Source organism: Amphiura filiformis, chromosome 7 (assembly GCF_039555335.1).
Source record: "Amphiura filiformis chromosome 7, Afil_fr2py, whole genome shotgun sequence".
In the NCBI taxonomy this organism is placed as follows: Eukaryota; Metazoa; Echinodermata; class Ophiuroidea; order Amphilepidida; family Amphiuridae; genus Amphiura; species Amphiura filiformis.
The window spans coordinates 38,440,961-38,460,962 of NC_092634.1; the positions used below are offsets into that span (position 1 = coordinate 38,440,961).

General features: G+C 36.8%; 2 protein-coding genes across 2 annotated transcripts in view; one reads left to right on the forward strand and one right to left on the reverse strand.

Moving 5' to 3' along the window:
* LOC140157128 (peroxisomal targeting signal 2 receptor-like) overlaps window positions 1–16,511 on the reverse strand; it is a 33,923-nt gene extending 17,412 nt beyond the window's left edge. Inside the window, exons 1-8 of the mRNA XM_072180206.1 lie at window positions 16,469–16,511; window positions 12,888–13,069; window positions 11,533–11,590; window positions 9,409–9,523; window positions 9,088–9,123; window positions 5,919–5,996; window positions 5,035–5,143; window positions 4,174–4,283 (exon numbers count right to left, since the gene is read on the reverse strand). Coding sequence (XP_072036307.1) covers window positions 4,174–4,283; window positions 5,035–5,143; window positions 5,919–5,996; window positions 9,088–9,123; window positions 9,409–9,523; window positions 11,533–11,590; window positions 12,888–13,014 — 633 coding nt within the window. The 5' untranslated portion in view covers window positions 13,015–13,069; window positions 16,469–16,511. The remainder of the gene's footprint in view (window positions 1–4,173; window positions 4,284–5,034; window positions 5,144–5,918; window positions 5,997–9,087; window positions 9,124–9,408; window positions 9,524–11,532; window positions 11,591–12,887; window positions 13,070–16,468) is intronic.
* Window positions 16,512–16,755: 244 nt separating this feature from the next.
* LOC140157129 (uncharacterized) overlaps window positions 16,756–20,002 on the forward strand; it is a 45,525-nt gene continuing 42,278 nt past the window's right edge. The window contains exon 1 of the mRNA XM_072180207.1: window positions 16,756–16,852. The gene's annotated coding sequence lies outside the window, so the exon portion shown is untranslated. The remainder of the gene's footprint in view (window positions 16,853–20,002) is intronic.

The window sequence follows — 20,002 nt, forward strand, 5'->3', positions numbered from 1 at the left end:
CAATATATGTTATCCTTTTAAATAATATAAGTTTAATCCAGTCATTCAAAATTGACATTTGGTTTACACAAAATGATAAAAACAGTGATGCAAACAACAATGTACATTGATTAAAATTTGCCAGGCATACAGCCTGTCTCAAAAAATATTGTGCAAGTGAAAAGTGCCCTCTCTGGCAATTAGAAAATACCGTTATGACATGATGCTTACATCAACGTCAAGGGCGTAGTCTTAGCTCTCAAATGCTGTTTGTTCTGTTCAATTTGCTTGTTTTAATCTCGAGATATGTTTAGTTAAAGACGAAAGGGTAAAATCACAATTGTGCCACTTTTACTAGGGAAGAGGGCTTTACATGTAACAGTGATAGCATCGAGTTTATCAGGAGTTCCTTTTTTGACTGTTTTTACTGTTTTATGATGCAGGAATGATGATTCTCTTTTTCCACTTAAAAGATATTAAAAGATAAATAAATATTTCACATTCTGCTGTAAAAATTAAAAACATGTGCATGTCAATGATTTTATCATGGTAAATACTGTTCTCTTAGTCACTTGAGACATGTTAAAAGACAAACAAATATTGCGCACTTATACATGTTATAGGTTAATAAATACGTATTACTTGTTGGGAGAGATATTAGACAAAATAATGTACGCGCGCTGATGTTGATGCGTCTAATGCATGCTCCTGAAAGGGGGAGTGCATTAGACGCATCAACATCAGCTATCATTGATTTACATGTACAGCTCTCTTCCCTAGTAAAAGTGGCACAATTGTGATTTTACCCTTTCGTTGTTAAATAAACATATCTCGAAATTGGAACAAGCAAATTGAACAGAACAAACGGCATTTGAGAGCTAAGACTGCGCCCGTGACGTTGGTGTAAGCATCATGTCACAACAGTATTTTCTAATTGCCAAAGAGGGCGCTTTTCACTTGCACAATTTTTTTTTAGACAGGCTGTATAGCAAAATAATCAAGAGATACAATATTTTGCAACCATGAGTGACACACAAACATGGTGGAATCTGAGTATACTTTGGTTCTACCTGTAATCAATGCAGAAACATCTGCTTATAAAAATACAGTCTGCTTTGTTTCATAATGCAAACAGCAGGGGCTTGGTTGGGAGAAAAGTAAAACTTTACACCAATAGAAATTGATCTCTGAAACCTGGACACTTGTTGCAATGTTTACTTTATCAGAAGATGGCAGTATATGAATGTAACTTGTGGATTTGCCATGTCAGTTGTTCATTTGGGGGGCAGCAAACACAGTTTTACAATAATACCTGTATCAAAAACAATATTTTGTGTTCATCAATAATGATAAAGACTCACTGGTAGAACAAAAAGGAAAGCAATTATGTGTATGCATTATTTCAGTAAGTTGGGATAAAGGAAAAATTTGCACACATGTAAAAGGCATGTATTTTGGGTTTTCAATAATTACAGAAATCATTGAAATGTTCATCCTCAATTTCATAATAACTAAGGCAGAGTCCATCAACCCATCCCGACGCAGCTGTCACACATGATGGAAGACAAAATGCAGTAACCATGTATAGATTTTTAAGTTCTGGGAACATCAACAATTAGTTGGGAATGTACAAGAGGCAAAGGTTTTGCAACCCCTTTGGTATTTAATGACACCTATTTGGTTCTCTTATGCATTCAGCATGGGTATCACAAATTTAGGCACTTTCTCATGCCCACACACCAAGGTAAAATTAAAAATATCATGCCAAGGTAATGATATCACACACCATGTAGTAAAATCTCACACATCGCCAAAATATAATCAGAGACAATGTTTTGTGTCTCTTCCCTCACTCCCCCCAATTCTTTTAGATATTCGAGCGCCAGGGCGTAAAAATAAATAATAATTTTATTTGGCAAACAATATTTCATTCCCGGTATGCCTGCAGCCTGTTCAATATCTCAAATCAAGCAATTCTGAAAAATTGGCAACCAAACCAACCATGCATTACAGTGTTTGTAGGTTTTGGTACCATGTTTACTTAAAAAAATATAGGTTTTTTTTAGTGACATATTAGAGCAAAATCAACACAAACTGCTAGATATTTTCAGCAGCCAAAACCTCAAACACCATGATACCCACATTTATTTGAAGATGTGGACAGCCCTACAAAGATCAACTAGCATTACCTGCTGTTGATTTTCAAAAGTGTCACAATACATGAACCATTTTAACATAAATTTTACAATTTGATTTTGAACCCGTCCAAATTGATGACACCCAGATTCAAACTCTACGACTCGAGAGCCCTTGAAGTTTTTGTATATTGCGCATGTGAACACTAGGTTGTGTGGTTTGTAGCATCCTGGATCTCCCATCTTCCCTGCCATTTGGACTAAATTATTAAATATTTCATTTATGTTACAACAACTTTATGTATATAGGCCTACTTCAAACATCCATAGAGCTTCCCAAGGGTTCCCAGACCTCCACATTCACAAGTGAAATTACAATATCAAATGTATTTTTTTAATACTACCAAGTTTCAATAGCCTACATTTAACTATTTCTGAGATATTAACAAACTAACTAAGTATTCGTAGGTAATTTTCGGTAGCCGAATGTTGCCTACAAATACAATTTGACATCATGACCCTATTGTGAAACACTGCCATTCATGCCAATGCCCATATCGGTACATAAAGAAGGCCCATACGTTCGCTATCTAATCATATGTCAATGAAAGTTGCAAATTCATATACATGCCTGCCATGCAAAACTGAATACGGCTTAATTGTTAAAAAATATGTACTGAAATAGACGACGGTCTGCTCATTTAAAAGAAAAATCAGATTCGAGGAAGATTAGAAGGGGATAAATACTTGGATTTACCAGCTGTCATGTGTGCTTCATTTTACTATATCGACCAGCAAACCATTAGGTTTTGTTGTTGTTGTTGTTTTTTTTGCAATTTTTTTGTTCAAAATGGTTCTTCAACTGAAAGAGGAACTCAATATTAATGGAAACCTTCACATGTAGTACATTTTTGGGCTAAAATTATGCATTTTGTGGAACCATGTACTGGTATGTACTACCAAAGGATATTTTGAAAATAATTGAAAATATTTTTAGGTCCAGAATCACTATTTTAGTAATTTTGTGATTACATACAGATGATAAGGTCAGGAATTTAGCCTACATTCCATGTACGCTAATCAAGTCCAAAACATTAGGGTTGCATTCGAATACCAACATCCAATGGTACATGGCACGCATGCTGGTTGCTGGGGCTGGTTGTTGATGATTTTAATGCTCACACAGATGCATATTAAGCAGTGTTTGAAGAATTGTACAGCGAATTTTAATCCATTCCACTGGATGACTTTGTAACTGAAATTTCTTTATTAGACTCAATAGTAGGGAATTGTGTAAAGTGTGAAGAAACTGCTTAAAAACTTTTCAGAATTTATCAAAAATTCAGAAAAAAAACCTTTTGGAATTTCCAAAATTAGGGTTGGTATTCTTTTGTAAAGTAAAAAACTTTTTCCAGATTTTCAAAATTAGGGTAAGGTTGGAAAAGGACAAACAAACAATTTCTGCAGCGGGATTGATAATGGGCCTATTTATAAATTAATGCAGGTAAAATTAAGGAAGGAAATCAAAATGCACATAAAATTGGGTTTTTTTAAAATGCAATTTTATCATGTCTATTCACCAATTAATGGAAGACAATATCACAATAATAAAATATTCATTATTCAATTTAATTGCAATGTTAGAATTGACCATTGATGCAGGTTTGACACCAGATCACCACTTTAGCGCCACTAACACCATGTGGGAGAATAACCTAATGCCAAATCAGCGCCAATGACGCCAAAAATATCTCATGATGCCGAAACGGCGCCACTGGCGCCAAAATGGATCCAGTGACGCCAAGTTGGCGCAAGTGACGCCAAAATGGATCCAGTGACGCCAAGTTGGCGCCAGTGACGCCAAAATGGATCCAGTGACTCCAAGTGACGCTAACGGCGCCTTTTGACGCCATATGGCGCCTTTTGACGCCAAAATTGGGAAAACGGCGCCATTTGACTTCTCCTATATCAAGTCTCAAAAAATACATTAAGTAAAAGTGCTGTAACTTCTTAAAATTAAAATTTATATCAACTCCAGATGTATAACTACTAGCCATACCTGATCATATTTATTCCAATCACAAGTAATAATCTCAGCATTGCCAGCTGGTATCACTATCCTTGCTGACTGTGGCCTCTTGATATCCCAGATACGCAGGGTATTGTCACCTATTGTCAATGAAAACCATTATACCTGATTAGCAAATTCATTATCAACACTGTAAAGGGACATGAAAACAAACATATATGTGACACGATCTGCTCCATGGAGGCCAAAGGAGGCATTTTTGAAAATTGCGTTACTATTATTATTATCAGATACTGAAAACACCAAAGGTCTAGCATACTTGTTATAAAGTTCTGAAGCTTTGTGCTGTGTATTTTCTTATGTATTTTATTGTTTTTTTACTCCATATGTTTGCCATTCTCTCAATTTCAAATTTGCCGCCTTTGGCCCCCATGGACCAGATCATGTCACATAATATGTAAATAGTACCCATCTTACAGCAATCTTATTATGACATTATTTGGTGAATTGAACCAAAGAGTGTGCCTAAAATTGCAGAATTGTAAATCTTTTAATGATTAGATATTGAGAAAAACATCCACAGAGCACAACTATAACGACAAAATGGGTACATCAGCCTTCATTCTGAACTTTTTTTTCCATTTAGATCAAGCAAGTGTGGTCTGTGAATGAAAACACCTGTTATTTTTTGGTAAGCGATGTCTTCCAACCACCGGAGGCGGAACCCTAACCCTAACCCTAACCCCAACCATTCCCTAACCCTTACCCTAACCCTAATCCTAACACTAACCCTAAACTAACCCTAAACCCTAACCCTAAATTCTGCCTCCGGTGGTTGTAAGACATCGCTAACCTTATTTTTTCAGTAAGATAGAGGTGTGATCTCTTTACCTGAAGCCGAAGCAAAGCAGCCTGGTACATAAGGTGACCATATTGCACTGTACACTATGTGTTGATGACCAACAAAGGTAGCTAATGACTGAGAATGAAGAGGATCCCACTGAAAAACAACAATACAGGTATGCACAAGTTTTATTATACAGACTAGAGTTAATGAACAAGTATTACTGAATAAATTCATCTGCTTTATAGGTAAACAGACTGAATCTTTTTTTTTGTGCACAAAACCAGAATATATGGATCAGGAGAATAGGGATGAGGGGCTCACTTCTTTAAGTATGTTTGCAATCCCTTCCTAACTGGAAATATAACATACAGTCGGGATCCGGCAAACCAGATGTGAGTATCAACCATCGTCATTCTGAAGATGACTATCGACCATGATAGGCCAAATCGTCAATTGTCAAAACAAGGTTTTGTGCAAAAGAAATTTATTCAGTCTATAACTGTATTCTCTCTTTTATTGCATTCAAATAAACATCTCAATAACTTTGTTACAATGAAAATGTCACTAAAAAGTTGAAAATACTACATCAATGATCAAATCCAAGAAATTATGTGAATAACACTTTCGTGTCACTCTGTTGTGGGGAACTTGGGACAGTAAAAATGATACACACACAAATTGGGCCTTGCGGAAGAAAAGTATAGAATGGATTGTTTATTAAACTTCAGGTAGCAGAAGATCCCGTAGCAGAAGCTACCAGCGTAGTATATGATATGAAGATCAGGCAAGTTGTCCTATTAAGTAAGTAGCCATTTGTGATTTTGGATGGCTTAGGTACAGATTATGTCAGGTACCAGATGAAATACATTCAAGTATAAAAAACAAATGATAAAAAAGTTATGGGGTCATGCAGAAATTGTGAGCTTACCAGTTTGATGGTTTTGTCCCATGATCCTGTTAGTATCAGGTGTTGATCTCTTGTTTGGCTCCAGTGAACACTGTATATCTGACAGAAAGAGTATTCAAATGAATCAAATTAATATGCATTAGTGATGAACATACGTAAGTATTGAAGATGGATCCCCAACCATAATGGGGTTGCCAGCTTAATAAGTAGGTTACGAGATTACCCAGGAATAATGGCACATGCAACACTATTAAGTGGTTCGACTTTCAAGAACTGGGATTATTTTCTAAAAAAGGTGGTGACCCCTGACCATGTCAGTGTCACTCTTTATCTGACTCTGTGTTGGTCTGAATACAGGAAATATTCATTGAAACAGCTGAATTGTGGATCTTCTTCAGCAGCAGCTACTCAAGCTCAACTTAATATTCTGCCATGTTTGTGTTGTCATCTGTCAGCACTGACAAAATATTCTCACAGTCAATGTCAAGGTTCGATGTTATTTTTTATGTTTTAAGGACTCCGATGTGGGTATGCTGCTATCTGTAATAAGTAAATATCCAGAAGTACTGAGTATTTTCGGCTTGGAGGTACTAACGGACATAAATAAACACAGCACAAGAAATAAGTCCCCCTCTCAACATTTCGTCATAACATTGTAAGGTTTTGTTTTGTACCAATAAAACTAATTTAATAATTATTTGACTGTTTACTAAGTGTTGTGTGAAAATGAAAGATTTACATGACTTCAGGGCTGAATGAGCCTAAATTGAAGGCAAAAACTGCCCTTTTCAAAAGTCATAAAGTAGGCCTATGCTTGTCACAAAAGTTGATTCATGGCTTGTTACTAATGAAAAAACCCATGTGGTTGCAGTTTTAAATCCTCACCAAGTGAACATTTACTGTAATGTGTATCGATTCTTGATCATTCAGCTATGCAAATGCCCTTGGTGCAGAGTTCAGCACAGTGAGTTGTAAGATGGCCAGTCACATTCCTTGTCGCAATACACCTTGCAGTTAACAAGCATAGGCCTACAATGTACTTTGTGACTTTTGGAAAGGACAGTTTTTGTCTTCAATTTGGGTTCATTCAGCCATGAAGCCATGGACATCTTTTATTTTCACACAACACTTAGTAAACAATCTTATAATTATTTCTAAATAAGTTTTATTGGTACAAAATGTTACTTTACAATGTTATGATGAAACCGAGGTTCGTGATATAATCATGAGTTGTGCAAACAAATCTTGCTCCCTTGATTATATGCCAACTTGGATGGTAAGAGAGTACATGTATATTGATATTGTTATTTCTCATATAACTTGTATTGTAAACAATTCTCTGACTACTGGTATTTTCCCACATAATCTCAAGCAAGCTGTGGTGACTCCCATCATCAAGAAAGTCACCCTTGACTGAAACGACCTCCAAAATTATAGGCCTGTTTCCAGTATCAATTTCATTGGCAAGGTTATCGAGAAGGCTGTGATTAAGCAGGTTAGCAAGCACTTGGAAGAGAATAATCTTGATGAAACTCTCCAGTCAGCGTACAAAAACAAACACAGTATTGAGACCGCATTATTGCAGGTAAAAAATGACATTGATCGGGCTCTTGACAATAACCATGCAGCCTTCTTGATCATGCTTGACTTATCTGCTGCCTTTGATACCATTGATCATAACATTCTTTTTGATCGTTTTGAACTTGACTTTGGTATCAAAGGCGCAGCTCTTAATTGGTTCAAATCATATATGACCGGTCACACATTTCATGTCAGTATACATGGTTCAATATCTGATGTTTATGTTCTGAATTATGGTGTTCCTCAAGGATCGGTCATTGGTCCAAAAGCATTTACTATGTATGCTCAACCTGTCTCCTCAATAATCCGAAATCACGGTATTAGATATCATCTCTACGCAGATGATATTCAATTGTATTTCATATTCAATCCCAGTATTCCAGGTGAAGCAGCTAGTGCTCTGTTCAAGCTGTCATCCTGTGTGGAAGAAATATGTTGCTGGATGACACAAAACAAACTCAAACTCAATGATTCCAAAACTGATTTTTTCATAGCTGCATTCGCAAATAACATGCATCGCCTTCTCAACACTACAATTAGCATTGGTAGTACTGTAATAACACCTTCAGCTACAATCAAAAATCTGGGCGTAACCTTTAGATTCAGCAATGAACATGTCATCTCACATAACCTCCTTCTTCCTCTGGAATATATCCAGAATTCGTCGTTATATCGATCAAGATACTGGTAGCAATGCAAGCACTTGTTCTCTCCAAATTAGACTACGCTAATGCTCTTCTATCTGGTTGCAGGTCTACCGATATTGCTCGTCTCCAGCGCTTACAGAACAGAGCTGCTCGCATTGTATTCCAAGTCCCTCGCCGCCACTCGTCATCCAAGCTTCTTAACTCCCTCCACTGGCTACCCATCGAAAAACGCATCAAGTTCAAAATCCTCTTATTCATCTACAAGTCACTGAATGATCTGTCACCAATCTACCTGTCTGATTGTTTGACGATCTATATCCCAACCAGAGAGGGTTTTACGCTCGGCGTTGGACGCAACTCGTCTAGTTGTCCCCAGGAGCAACAGATTAATTGGTGATAGGTCTTTCAGTGTACAGGGACCCGAACTGTGGAACAACATCCCTTTAAACATCAGAGTTTCCCCCACTGTAGATAGTTTCAAGAGTAACCTAAAAACTCACTTGTACTGATTGTTGCTGCTTTTAAGCCTTTTTTCAGGTATTATATGTTTTTGTATATATTATGTATCTTTGCACTATATTAAGTGCTGTTATTATTATGACAACATTTTCAGAGGGGGACTTATTTCTTGTGATGTGTTTAGTATTTTATGCACATCCTCACAGAATAGTGTGTTTACTTTTGATCACATGACACACTTTTAACCATTCAATGAACAAGAATCTATTAATGAAGGATATAATAAACTGTTACTCAGCATTCTATACAAATCACAACAATATAAAGAGGGTTGGGGAGTGGAAAATGTTCTTTTTTAAATACAGAATAAAGCCTAGTCTCATCATAACATCACATCCAAGCAGCACATTTAATCAGCTAAGCAAGCGGCTAATCCACAGTAATATGAAATATCATTCAGAATGCTCTTGACATCCACATATAAGAGTGATAAAAATACTTACCTCTTTGGTATGTTCTCGTAGTGATTTTATAGGACCCTGAAATTAATATAAAAAAAAGGCAAGAAATTTATGATGAGTACACAACTAACATGAGTAAAGAAATTTTGAACTGAAAAACCTTTGCACTAGATGCAAATATATAAACCAATGGTACATTTCATTTCCAATTCATTTTATTTTTCATCTTCTCTTGACTGATATCTTAACAGACAATAATTGATAACATTTTAAAAATTTTTCACAAAAGGCCAAAGTTTCAGATTGGAATTATTGTTCATTTGATTTGTTAGGCCTGTCTTTTCCCACAATCATCAAACTTACTTTTGGTTGTGTTATATCCCACAATTGCATTGCACCATCTCCGCCCCCAGTCACAACAAGGTTTTCATTGTTTTCAGCCCAAGCCAAGTCAAATAATCCATCACTCCAGTCATAACTGCAACAGAAATGTAGTATCATTATAACAACAGTGAAACTATAGAAATCAAAATATACACTAGTTCATGTCTGAGTCCCTGTCAATCAAATTCAGCACGATCCGCAGGGTCTTACCTAGAAATTGAGGTTTGCCCATCATTTGAATAAAATTGCCTGTCCTAATTTGACACTTTAAAACGTTTACCGGACAAATACAGCCCATTCAGGGGAAAAGGATTTTAAATATGTATTACAACACTGTTTTGTTTTGCAAATCTGGTCTACTAAAGAGCCTTTCTCAACACCTACAATTATAATGTAGCATTTGTCAAAGGCATTAATTTTGCACGTCCCAGGAGCAAACTCCTCCCCATCTAAAATGATGGGCATGCAAAAGGGTGGCTAGCCAAGACACTGACGGTCTGTGATCAGAGGATGTTTAAAGACATTCCCACAACCCAATGGGGTTTCTGACCTTGTATGTCTGGCTTTTGTACACATGTGGACCAGTTGAACATACCTTGCATTGGGATTGTGTGTAAATATCTGGTGTTTTCATCCTATTATTTAACATTCAAAACATCGAGACTTATGAATAAAATTAATGCAGTGGGACAATATGAATGTTTCCTGTAAGAAAATCAAATATCATTCCTAAGTCTCAACTATTAGCTTGTTGGCTGCAGTTTGAAAATTACCATTTTGTGTGTGTGGCAATGGGGACTTTGCCTTTAAAATTAGGTTATATTGATCAAATTTCCTCAATCATAGTGCATTGTAGGAATGCCTTTAAGCCTCCTCTGGTCTGTGATTGGTTACCATGATAGTGCATCTGTATCTAGGGTAGGCACTGCCCTACTTACACTATACCATCAAATCATGGGCCATGCATAATTTGATTGACAGGAATGTAAGACACACACTGAAGTCAATTGCATGTTTGGTATGGCAAATGGAACATGACCCAAGTGATGTATGTATGCATGCAGACAATATAAACTCTGTGCTCTCTGTCACCAGTAAAGCATATGAGATGTAGAGTGCAATCATTTGCCTTCCACTCCATGTGGCGCTCAACATTGTTCAAGGGAAGAAGGATTCATAAAATGCATAAATCGTCCAAATATTTTCATAAATATATGGATGGAAACCTACCAGTGGCAAAACGAGCCATAATTTGGTGACAGATTCACAATAAGCCTTTTTGAAGTATGGCGGGCATGGAAGGAGAGGGCGTACTTTGATTTGGGTAATTTTATGTCAACTGAGAAGCATACAAAAGATTACCCAAACCAAAGTATGCCCTCTCCTTTTGTGCCCGCCATACTTCAAAAAGGCTTATAGTCTCATTTGAAACTATTTCACCATTTAGGCAAAGAAACAAATCAGTTTTACAGGCCAAAAGCTTGAAAATCTCACAATTTCAGTCAAAATCAATCCACTTTAGCCATAAAACAGCTGTTTTTAATTTCATGTATATCAGCTAAAAAGTTTTTTAATCCCCAAAATGCAAAATTTTGGTCGGTCGGGCCTGTAGAACAGGGGCTTTTTGTTGGTGCCTTAGCCATTTTACAATTTAATCATTTATTTAAGCGAATAGTGGCTTGAACTATCCGAACAAAATCAAGCAAAGATATTTCTTTTGTCCCATATTCAAAATTCACCTTATGATCAAATGAGTGTAAAAAAAAAATTACATGACATTTGTCTCAGTATAGTCAATTGGAAGTATGGTAGAAAAGTCAGACTATCAGATGACTTTGAAATTTTGCCCAGTATGCCACTGTTTAGTAGTCTATTCATTTGATCACAACTCAAGGGCAGATCCGGGATGGTCAATTGGGCGCAGAGACCGCAATTGGCTAAAATGGGCTGATTTTGCATGATTTTGATCAATTTCTTAGGAGTTGGTGCCCCTGGAGCTGTGCCTTCTGGATCTGCTACTGCAATTCAATGTTGAATAATCGACAGTGTTAAACACTACAGACAGCTCTTCAAAATATACTCATTCCAACATGGAATACTTACTGATTCAAAAGTACTGCTCCAGCTGGTGTAATATCAATGATGAATAAAGTCCCACTACCTGAAAGATTGCACAAGATAAAGTAAAATACAACAGATTTATTACCCAGATGAATTTAAATATGATATGAATATTTATAATTACATACATGCCTACAGGAATATTTAAAAGTTAGTTCTTTTTCCAAGAGAATCACAAGCTACATCCTGGAACAAAATGTTGCCACACCCAAACTTTTTCCCGATATTGTTTCCCCTTCCCCATTTAATGATTTTGATGTGGCTAATGCCGTCCCGAATGCTGTCAGTATTTTCAACTACATAAGTGTTTTAAAAATGTTGCCACACCCAAACCTTTTTCCCATTATTGTTCCCCCCTCTTTAATGATTTTGATGTGGATAATGCCGTCAGTATTTTCAACTTTTTTCCCGACATTGAATGATAGGGTGTTGGGTAGGAGAGGATGCAGGCAGTTGAAAGATATTACGGCTCTCCCTGCACATAGTGCATAAGGCCCAAAAAAATGTTTGTTTGTCCACGTCCGACCGACCGTGTACCCTGGTCCCGACCGTGTCTTTTTTTTTTTAATTTACGTTGATTGTGCTAGTAAAACAGTGGTTAGTATAAATTTAAAGAAAGAAAATGTAAAGAAAATGAACAGTATAACATGCAGAACCATCTCAAGAGTTAAACCAGTAAAGTGCTGTGTGTTTTGACTTATTTACCAGTCTTCAAATTGTCAGTTTCAAGTGCAATATCTGTAAAATAAAAATTTTTAAAAAAATCCGACCTACCGACCCAACTGTTTCATAAGCCTCTATGGACAAACAAACCTTTTTTTTTTTTGGCCTAAGGGCGGAACCATGATGCAAGTATCGAATGGATACAATGATGTTGGTGTGGCAACGATTCTTTGTCATGATTGAAGCTCAATTTTTCATAATATCATTCTTCTAGAACTCAAACAATAACTGCTGCAACATCAGTGTCACAACCAAATTTAAGAAAGAGAATCAGGACTTGACTACCATCTTGATACAGACATGGGGCAATTCGGGGTATTCGGTTTCCTTCGGTTGTCATGCAAGCGCGACATGGATGAAGGGTGCATTTGAGAGACGCACTTAATGCTACCTGCACGCAAGTACCAAGATGCTTCAGATGAGATGTAGAATTTTTTTTGTTCATCTTCGTGCACCGTCTGCAAGGACCCGAATACCCCCAATTTTCTCCCCATAGCTGACAGCGCGATTGTATGTGGCGGTATAGGGAGTCCCGGATCTCCTTCTCTAATTCTGTGGTCACAACACACAAGTCTATCACCTTATTCAATTGGCTACCCATATAGTCTACTTACCAGCAATGCCAAAGTTTTGTCCAGCAGCTAAACCCAGCCTCTGTGGCATGTATGGTGAGAACTGAACAGAATAGCCATGTCTCCCAGGTGACCTGAAGGCTACAGGAGGGCGACTCATCATAGCCATGTCTCACATGAGATGTCAGGACATTTACCTACATTGCCTCAGCTATTTATCTGCCCTGTAAAATATTATTAAAAACATGCTGTGTTACATAATGATTTTAATGGTACAATTTCTTACTATCTCTCTCTACTCCCCATTCCAGAAAAATACAGAATTAATTTTTTGGGATTAAAAAAATATTATCCTGTTTTGCCAAATGAAACATAGCTAAATCCTAATCCTTTAGTTAGTCCTAACTGGCATGAGTCAAATTTTAATATTTTTGCAATTTGAGGGAAAATGGTTAAAAAACATGCAATTTTTCATGTTTTCTTACCATTGTAATCACAAAATTGTAAGACTTTCACTACATTTGCCAACGAATCACATGATTTTGATGACAACAGTAAATTTTTGCCGACAAACATTGTGTATTGGGAGTGTCACATCCCCTGATTATAGAAATGTTGTTTGCATTGCTTTGTGTGTTCAGCAGGGGTAGCGCGAGCACAAAAAATCAAGGGGTCCAATTTCATTTTTCTGGACCCTTTGGTACCTGCAAAACCAACATTTAAGGGGTCCGATGAGAAATTAAGGAGGCCATCTGTCCGAAATTCTAAACTTCAGAACTTGTCAAATATTGTAGTAAAATTATTAGTGTTGTTGACCTATGGTGATTCAAAAGATTTACTGATCTTTTTATTTTTAATTGATGATTTATGCCTCTGTGCATTGTCAAATTAAGGAATCCATACAATTTTTATTGGACCCTTTGGACACTTTCAACTTGAGATTTAAGGAGTCCAAAATGGGCAAAATCAAAAAATAAGGAGTCCCTAGACGCGCAAACTCCTTAAATGTGACCCCTGGTGGTCAGAGAAAATCGATAAATGCCCAGTGAATTTACTAAACAATTTCACTGAACAAAATTGCATTGGAAAAATTCATGCATATGTACCAAGTCTCATCAGCTAGATAGTCCTTATAACTTAGGAAATTAACGTTGCATAATTGGGAGTATCATGTAATCTTTGGCCTCGCTTTCAGTTTTCTACTCCGCTAAATTGGAGTTAGCAGAGCCAAACGCTGCCAATGGCGATGAATTGTCAATTACGAAATTTGTCTATACAGTAGCAGATTGGTTTTGGTGTCAAATTGATTCTGAGAAGTTTCTCTTCCAATTATAAACAAGCAATTCAGGTTAATAGCAGTCAAGTTAGCTCAATCGATAAGGCGTTCGACTATAGTGCGAGAGGTTGCGGGTTCGAATCCTTACGGTGCCTAGTTTGCTCTCGTGAAAAATTGAGTTAGCTTGAAATTCCCTGGACAAGGAACTTACTGCTAATTGTCTCGCTTTGTAACCCGTCATTTAAACTCGGGAGCTGATCCTGGTTGCGATGGTTATTTGTGGAATGTCTAGGGTGTGCGCTCTTGAAGCAGCAAAGTCCCTGAATGGTTGTTTAATGGTTTATGGAATGATGTGGGGCCGTAGTGGTCAGCGACAACCTGTAAAGTGTGCTGAGGCTTGTGGATCAACGTCTAGGCGTGTGCCTGTGCGTAGCGCACTATAAATCACTGCGCTTTTTTTTTTTTTTTTTTTTTTTAATAGAATTAATTTGAAATTCTTATGCCTGCCCCTAACGCTGCGCTGGTTACCGGCACAACTAAGGTGCCAGTGCGTCGACTGCGCAGTGAAGTAAAATCGTCACTAGAGTGGCAAGCGGCAGGAAAGTATGAAACCGCATTAGACTATGTTTTTATTGACTGTTTAATATGATCCATGAATCCATACTTCTGCACATCCAAAGTCCAGGCCACAGTCACCGAAATGATTTAAAATGCAAGGTCAGAATTTCGGCATGAATCAGAGAATCGATTCTCGCAAAGATTCTCGTAAACAGATTTGCGTGAATCAAAGTTGATTCCATAAACGCTTAGTAGTTACACAGAAAGTTGATTTGCGAGAATCAAATGATTCCCGCAAATTTATTCTGCAAGAATCAAGATTGATTCTCGCACTGTGAAATTCTGACCCTGAAACCAGACATGAGCCAATTGCATTGTATTACATCCCGGTTGCTCTACCAGGCGCTCTAGCTGAAATTAGCCCGAAACATCATGGCCCTAGTTGTTCCTTCCTCACCACAGGGCCATGAACGCGGTACCATGTTAAAAAGTTGGGCACCCTGAACTCATGTTGCGGTGATGACGTCACACTGACCATAGACATACCACCTAGACCTATGACTGCCCATGCATCCCTTACCACAGCGGGAGGTGAAGCCCTGTATCCAAGGTGATATTGACGGATTGACAGGGTTACTAGGCGTGGAGAAATATCGCATACATGTTTGACACACTCATTTGGGGGGGTGGGGGTAGGAGCAACAAATTATTCATGACTATGCGTGAGATTTTACTCATTTTCCAGCTTTTTGCGTGAGATTTACTACCTAGGCGTGAGATTATACTACCTTGGCGTGAGACCGTGAGAAAGTGTCCCAATGCTAGACATGTCCACATTGCTTATTATAGAGGGCGACATTCAATCCAAAAAGTTGCGACCACAGAAGCTCACAGTCAATGGCGTGGATTGAATTGTGAGGATTAGTGAGTGGATAAGAAATTGACAGTGGAGGATACGAAGGACACGCCGATTGTTAGTTGTCAATCATGAATTGCCGCAACGTATTAATATTTTTACTGCATGGCATTCCGCAAACACCAAGACAAATTATGCCGTATTTTTCCAAAGATCATCTCATATGAAGTAAGCTGAATGCGATCTGTACTTTTGTAACATTCCGATCGCTTTTGATCACCTATTATCGGCGAATTTGCTTGAAAACATGTGAGTTCATGTTGTGTAAACATAATTAGCATAGACACAAATGAAATTACGATGCAATACAATGCAATTTGAATGCGCAGCAGATCTATAGAAATAAGGCTGCCCGGTTTTATGCAGAATTAGACCCTGTCTGTTGTAAGGCATTGTCAATGATGGACGCAGAAAAGTGCAGTTTTTTAAAAACAGACATTTGCTCATAACTTCGCTAGTTTTTGACCTACAGACATGGTTGACCCCTCATTTTTTAAGTTAAATAATCACCTTTTCAAACAAAATAATTTCCATGTGAAATATCCTACTTGAAAATTTTGTGAACATGCCTATACACAGCCGTTTTCGCCGAACGTTTGTCAAACAATTGCCGAGCACAAACGTTTGGCAAACGTTTGGCAAACGTTTTGATCGCTAAATGTTTGTCAAACGTTTGGCGAAAGCGGCTATGTACCAATGCGTGAGAGTTGACAGCCGGCCTGGGAAACAAAGTTTACAAAATCTCAAACCATATCTCAAGAAGACTAAGAAATCAATAACACATTCAAAAGTATGAAATTCTTGTTTCATCCAGGCCAAATACTTCCAAAAAACATACGAAGTTCATGAGTTGTTTGATTACAAAATTCTTACCATGGGCGCAGCCATCTTGAAAATTCTCAAGCTTGGTCAAAGTATTTATTTATTTGCTCCATTTGATTTTAGATTTGAAAGATAAGATACATACTTTAAGCACATTACTATATTCTATGAAATAAAAAAGTTTTTTATTGTTTCCTTTTTGACATTTAAGTAGTTTAAAATATTATTTACAAGCACAAAATGTGTTTTTTTATTTGGTGACCTTGAAAGTTCAATGACCCCAAAATTGCAAATGGCGCGGGTTCATATAAGTTTTTTGGAGTTGTCAAGCAAACTTTAACTTTGAATTAGTCAAATTTGAAAAGGAATTTAAGCTTCAATCAGAAACTGATAGTATTGACAGAAGTTCCGATGACTAAAATTCTAAATATCGAGGTAATTGTTGTTATAGTAGTGTTTAAAATCAAGTGTGATTGTGTTCGATATTGAACGATAATGATGATAAACAATGTAAAGGTTGCTGAATTTGGCACCAATAGTTTTACTTGTAAAAATGAAAATTTGCATTTTGTAAGCTTACTCAGTGATATGGTCTGTCGCGCATGTAAAACTGATGTTTCATGTTTGGTCATGCGTGTCATGAATTGGGGTATAGGAAAAGGTGGTGGCATTTTAAATAATTTTTTTCCATTTCACTTTCACAAGTTTCAGCTTCATAAGTTCATGACGTTTTGTCCCAGATCTCAACTAGGCTAGCTTAGAATTTAAACTGAAGTAGAAATAGTCTAATTTTGTTGCTAATTCATCAATCTAAAACGGGAAAGTAAAAACTTCACACTGTATTTTATCCTAAATTTATAGGTATAGGTGAATTCAAATTTGCCATCAAACTGAGTCTGCATCATTTTATTCTATAGTCCGAATAATCAGACCCAGAACAAAATATTAATTTCTGACATGATCGTGTTCTGGGTCTGAACTGTTTCCATTCGAAATCTTGATGGCAAATTGGACAAAAGAAGCACATGGTCCATTGGTCCTACTTCACAGTTTTTTAATCCCCTATTCATGTTGCGTGAATCACTCTAGTGGACCATCACCATCCTTTTGTTTTGATACTTGAGTATTTGGACAAGCGGAACAGTTTTGACAGGCCTTTTGTCTACCTCTCTGTTTGTAAACAAACGATGAGGTCGAAAATACGAAAGTCGGCATAATCCGGGAGCGTAAGGCCCTTCGCACTTGATTAGTTTCCTGTTTACCGCCCGCGTCCAAAATTGAAAATTTCAAAATAATTAATTATTTTATTTTTATTTCTAATTTTCTCCTTGAAAATAACTTTCAACTACTTCTACTTGCCATTTTCTGACTTTAAATAATATCAACAATAGGCCTAATGGCCAATTCCACCGTTACGGACGTTACAGATACATGTACATGCAACTTGCAACTTTTGAGTGAATAGCACACATGTTTGCTGTTAGGATAACACTTTATTTCTTTGTATGCTACTAGTACACACTCTAATGTTCAATATAAATGAAGCAATTTTGTTTTGGCTTTCTTAGTTAATTAGCTACAGAAATTAGAAACGAGCGTTACGGACGTTACGCGAAAGTGCCTGCCATTTTGACAGATGGTACATATGCTTATTGCTTAAATCTCCATTCAGTTCTGTGTTTTATTTTTTTCTGTTTACTATATTGAGTAAGCCCTGACTCCATTCTATGTAAACATGAAAAGCAAGTTTGAAATTAATACTCCTGTATCGTCCTACACTAGTACACTGTTAATTTAGTGTTTTAACGGACGTTACATTTTATCTCAAATGTAACGTCCGTATTCCGTAACGTTTTTCATAATGGAAAAAAACTGTCAAGGTGCTTCCTCAGATTTTTTTCTTTAATATCTTGAAGTAGGTCTGACATCAATCTATGGAGGCATCATTAGCAAATTTGAAATAAATGCTCCTGTTTTGAGCAATAATGTTCCAAAATTTTTTGTTACGGACGTTACAAAAGGCACTTTTGGCATGGAATTGGCCTAATGATGAATGAACAAAGAGTACACTCCACCTTCACTTATTTATAATCAAATATTGTTGTGAAATAATTAAATGCCCGCTCTAGTTGCTTGTAATAGTTCAAACTAAATAAAGAAAATAAAAGATAATTAATAATTAAAAGTCACCTTGTCCCTTTTTGAAAATCTTCAACAGGAAACTAATAATCAAGTGCAAAGGGCCTAATAGTAGGCATGTCCACTAAAAATTGAAGTACTTTTAAATTGATTCAGACCTAACTTATTGGATGGGAATTGATGAAAGAAACATTTTGGCGTTTAAATAATCTTAATCGGACGTTTCATTCCAGAGATATGACCTTTCGAGTGTCACGGTTTTATATAGGGCTGCTAGAACATGTTAAAAAGTTAAAGTCCAAAAGGAATACTAACAGAAAGTGCAACTTTAAGGTACTTTTTCTTAATGTATTTATTAACTATCTTATCTGGAACATTATATTTGCTTATAACAACATGAAAATAAGATCATCCTGAAAATGTAATCGATTTTGTTGACATACAACAAAAACTATAAGACCTCAAAACCCATGGTTTGTTTGTTGAAACCTCAAGCATGATCATAGATGGCCGCCATGGACAATATCTCCATAGAGGAGATGAACAATAAGTGCATTATTTCAAATGAAAAGCGGTAGTCTTAAACATTGTTCAATCTTTTAAGGTCAGCACATTTTATCTTCAAAAATTATTATATTTCATCATGGCATAAGTTTGGTAACATTAATCACTACCAATTTTGAGAAATTTGCTCCAACTCAAAGGTTATCTTTACTACATTGAGCAATACACTGTGTGCATGGAAGCCATGATGGTCCCCGGTTTTATACTCCCTATGAAATGGACATGGTAGTGAGAAGTGCACGGGAAGTGCATGATTTGAGATGGGCATGTAGGCTTAAACATTCTTAAATTTCTTAACATCCTACACATTTTGTCTTCATAAATAGTTAAATTTTATGAGTATGTAAGTTTGCTTGTCTGATTCACTCCAAATTCGGAGATAATTGCGTTTGAACACCTGATGCACGGAATGGTGTCACTTCAACCTGTTGTAGTTCTCATCTCATTAAATTTTTCATTAAAAAAGTTGATCTCTTCATGCAGGAAGGTCCTCTCTATTTACTGACCAAACAGGAAAAAGTTTGGTGAATGTTTTCTAGTGGAATCAGGAATTTCTTGAAACACCCTGATATAGGCCTACATTTGGATCAAAACAAGTATGTACGCCATTTAACATGCCTGGGATTTCTTGTATCGATCAGTTTCTCCATAGACAATACGTGTGTGAGTGCACGCACACAGTAAATGAAAAATCGTTCTAGTGGAAACTGTATTGAGAGTGGGCATCCCTACTAATAGTACGGCACTAATCATGTTACATATAAAATTAGCCCGTGAGTAAAGAAAGCCAAAACTGAAAACCTTTTTGTCACGAAATAGCACTTTCCGTAGCAAAGTTACATCTTGTCAAAGATTGACTTTCATCAAAAAGATTCTGCTAGC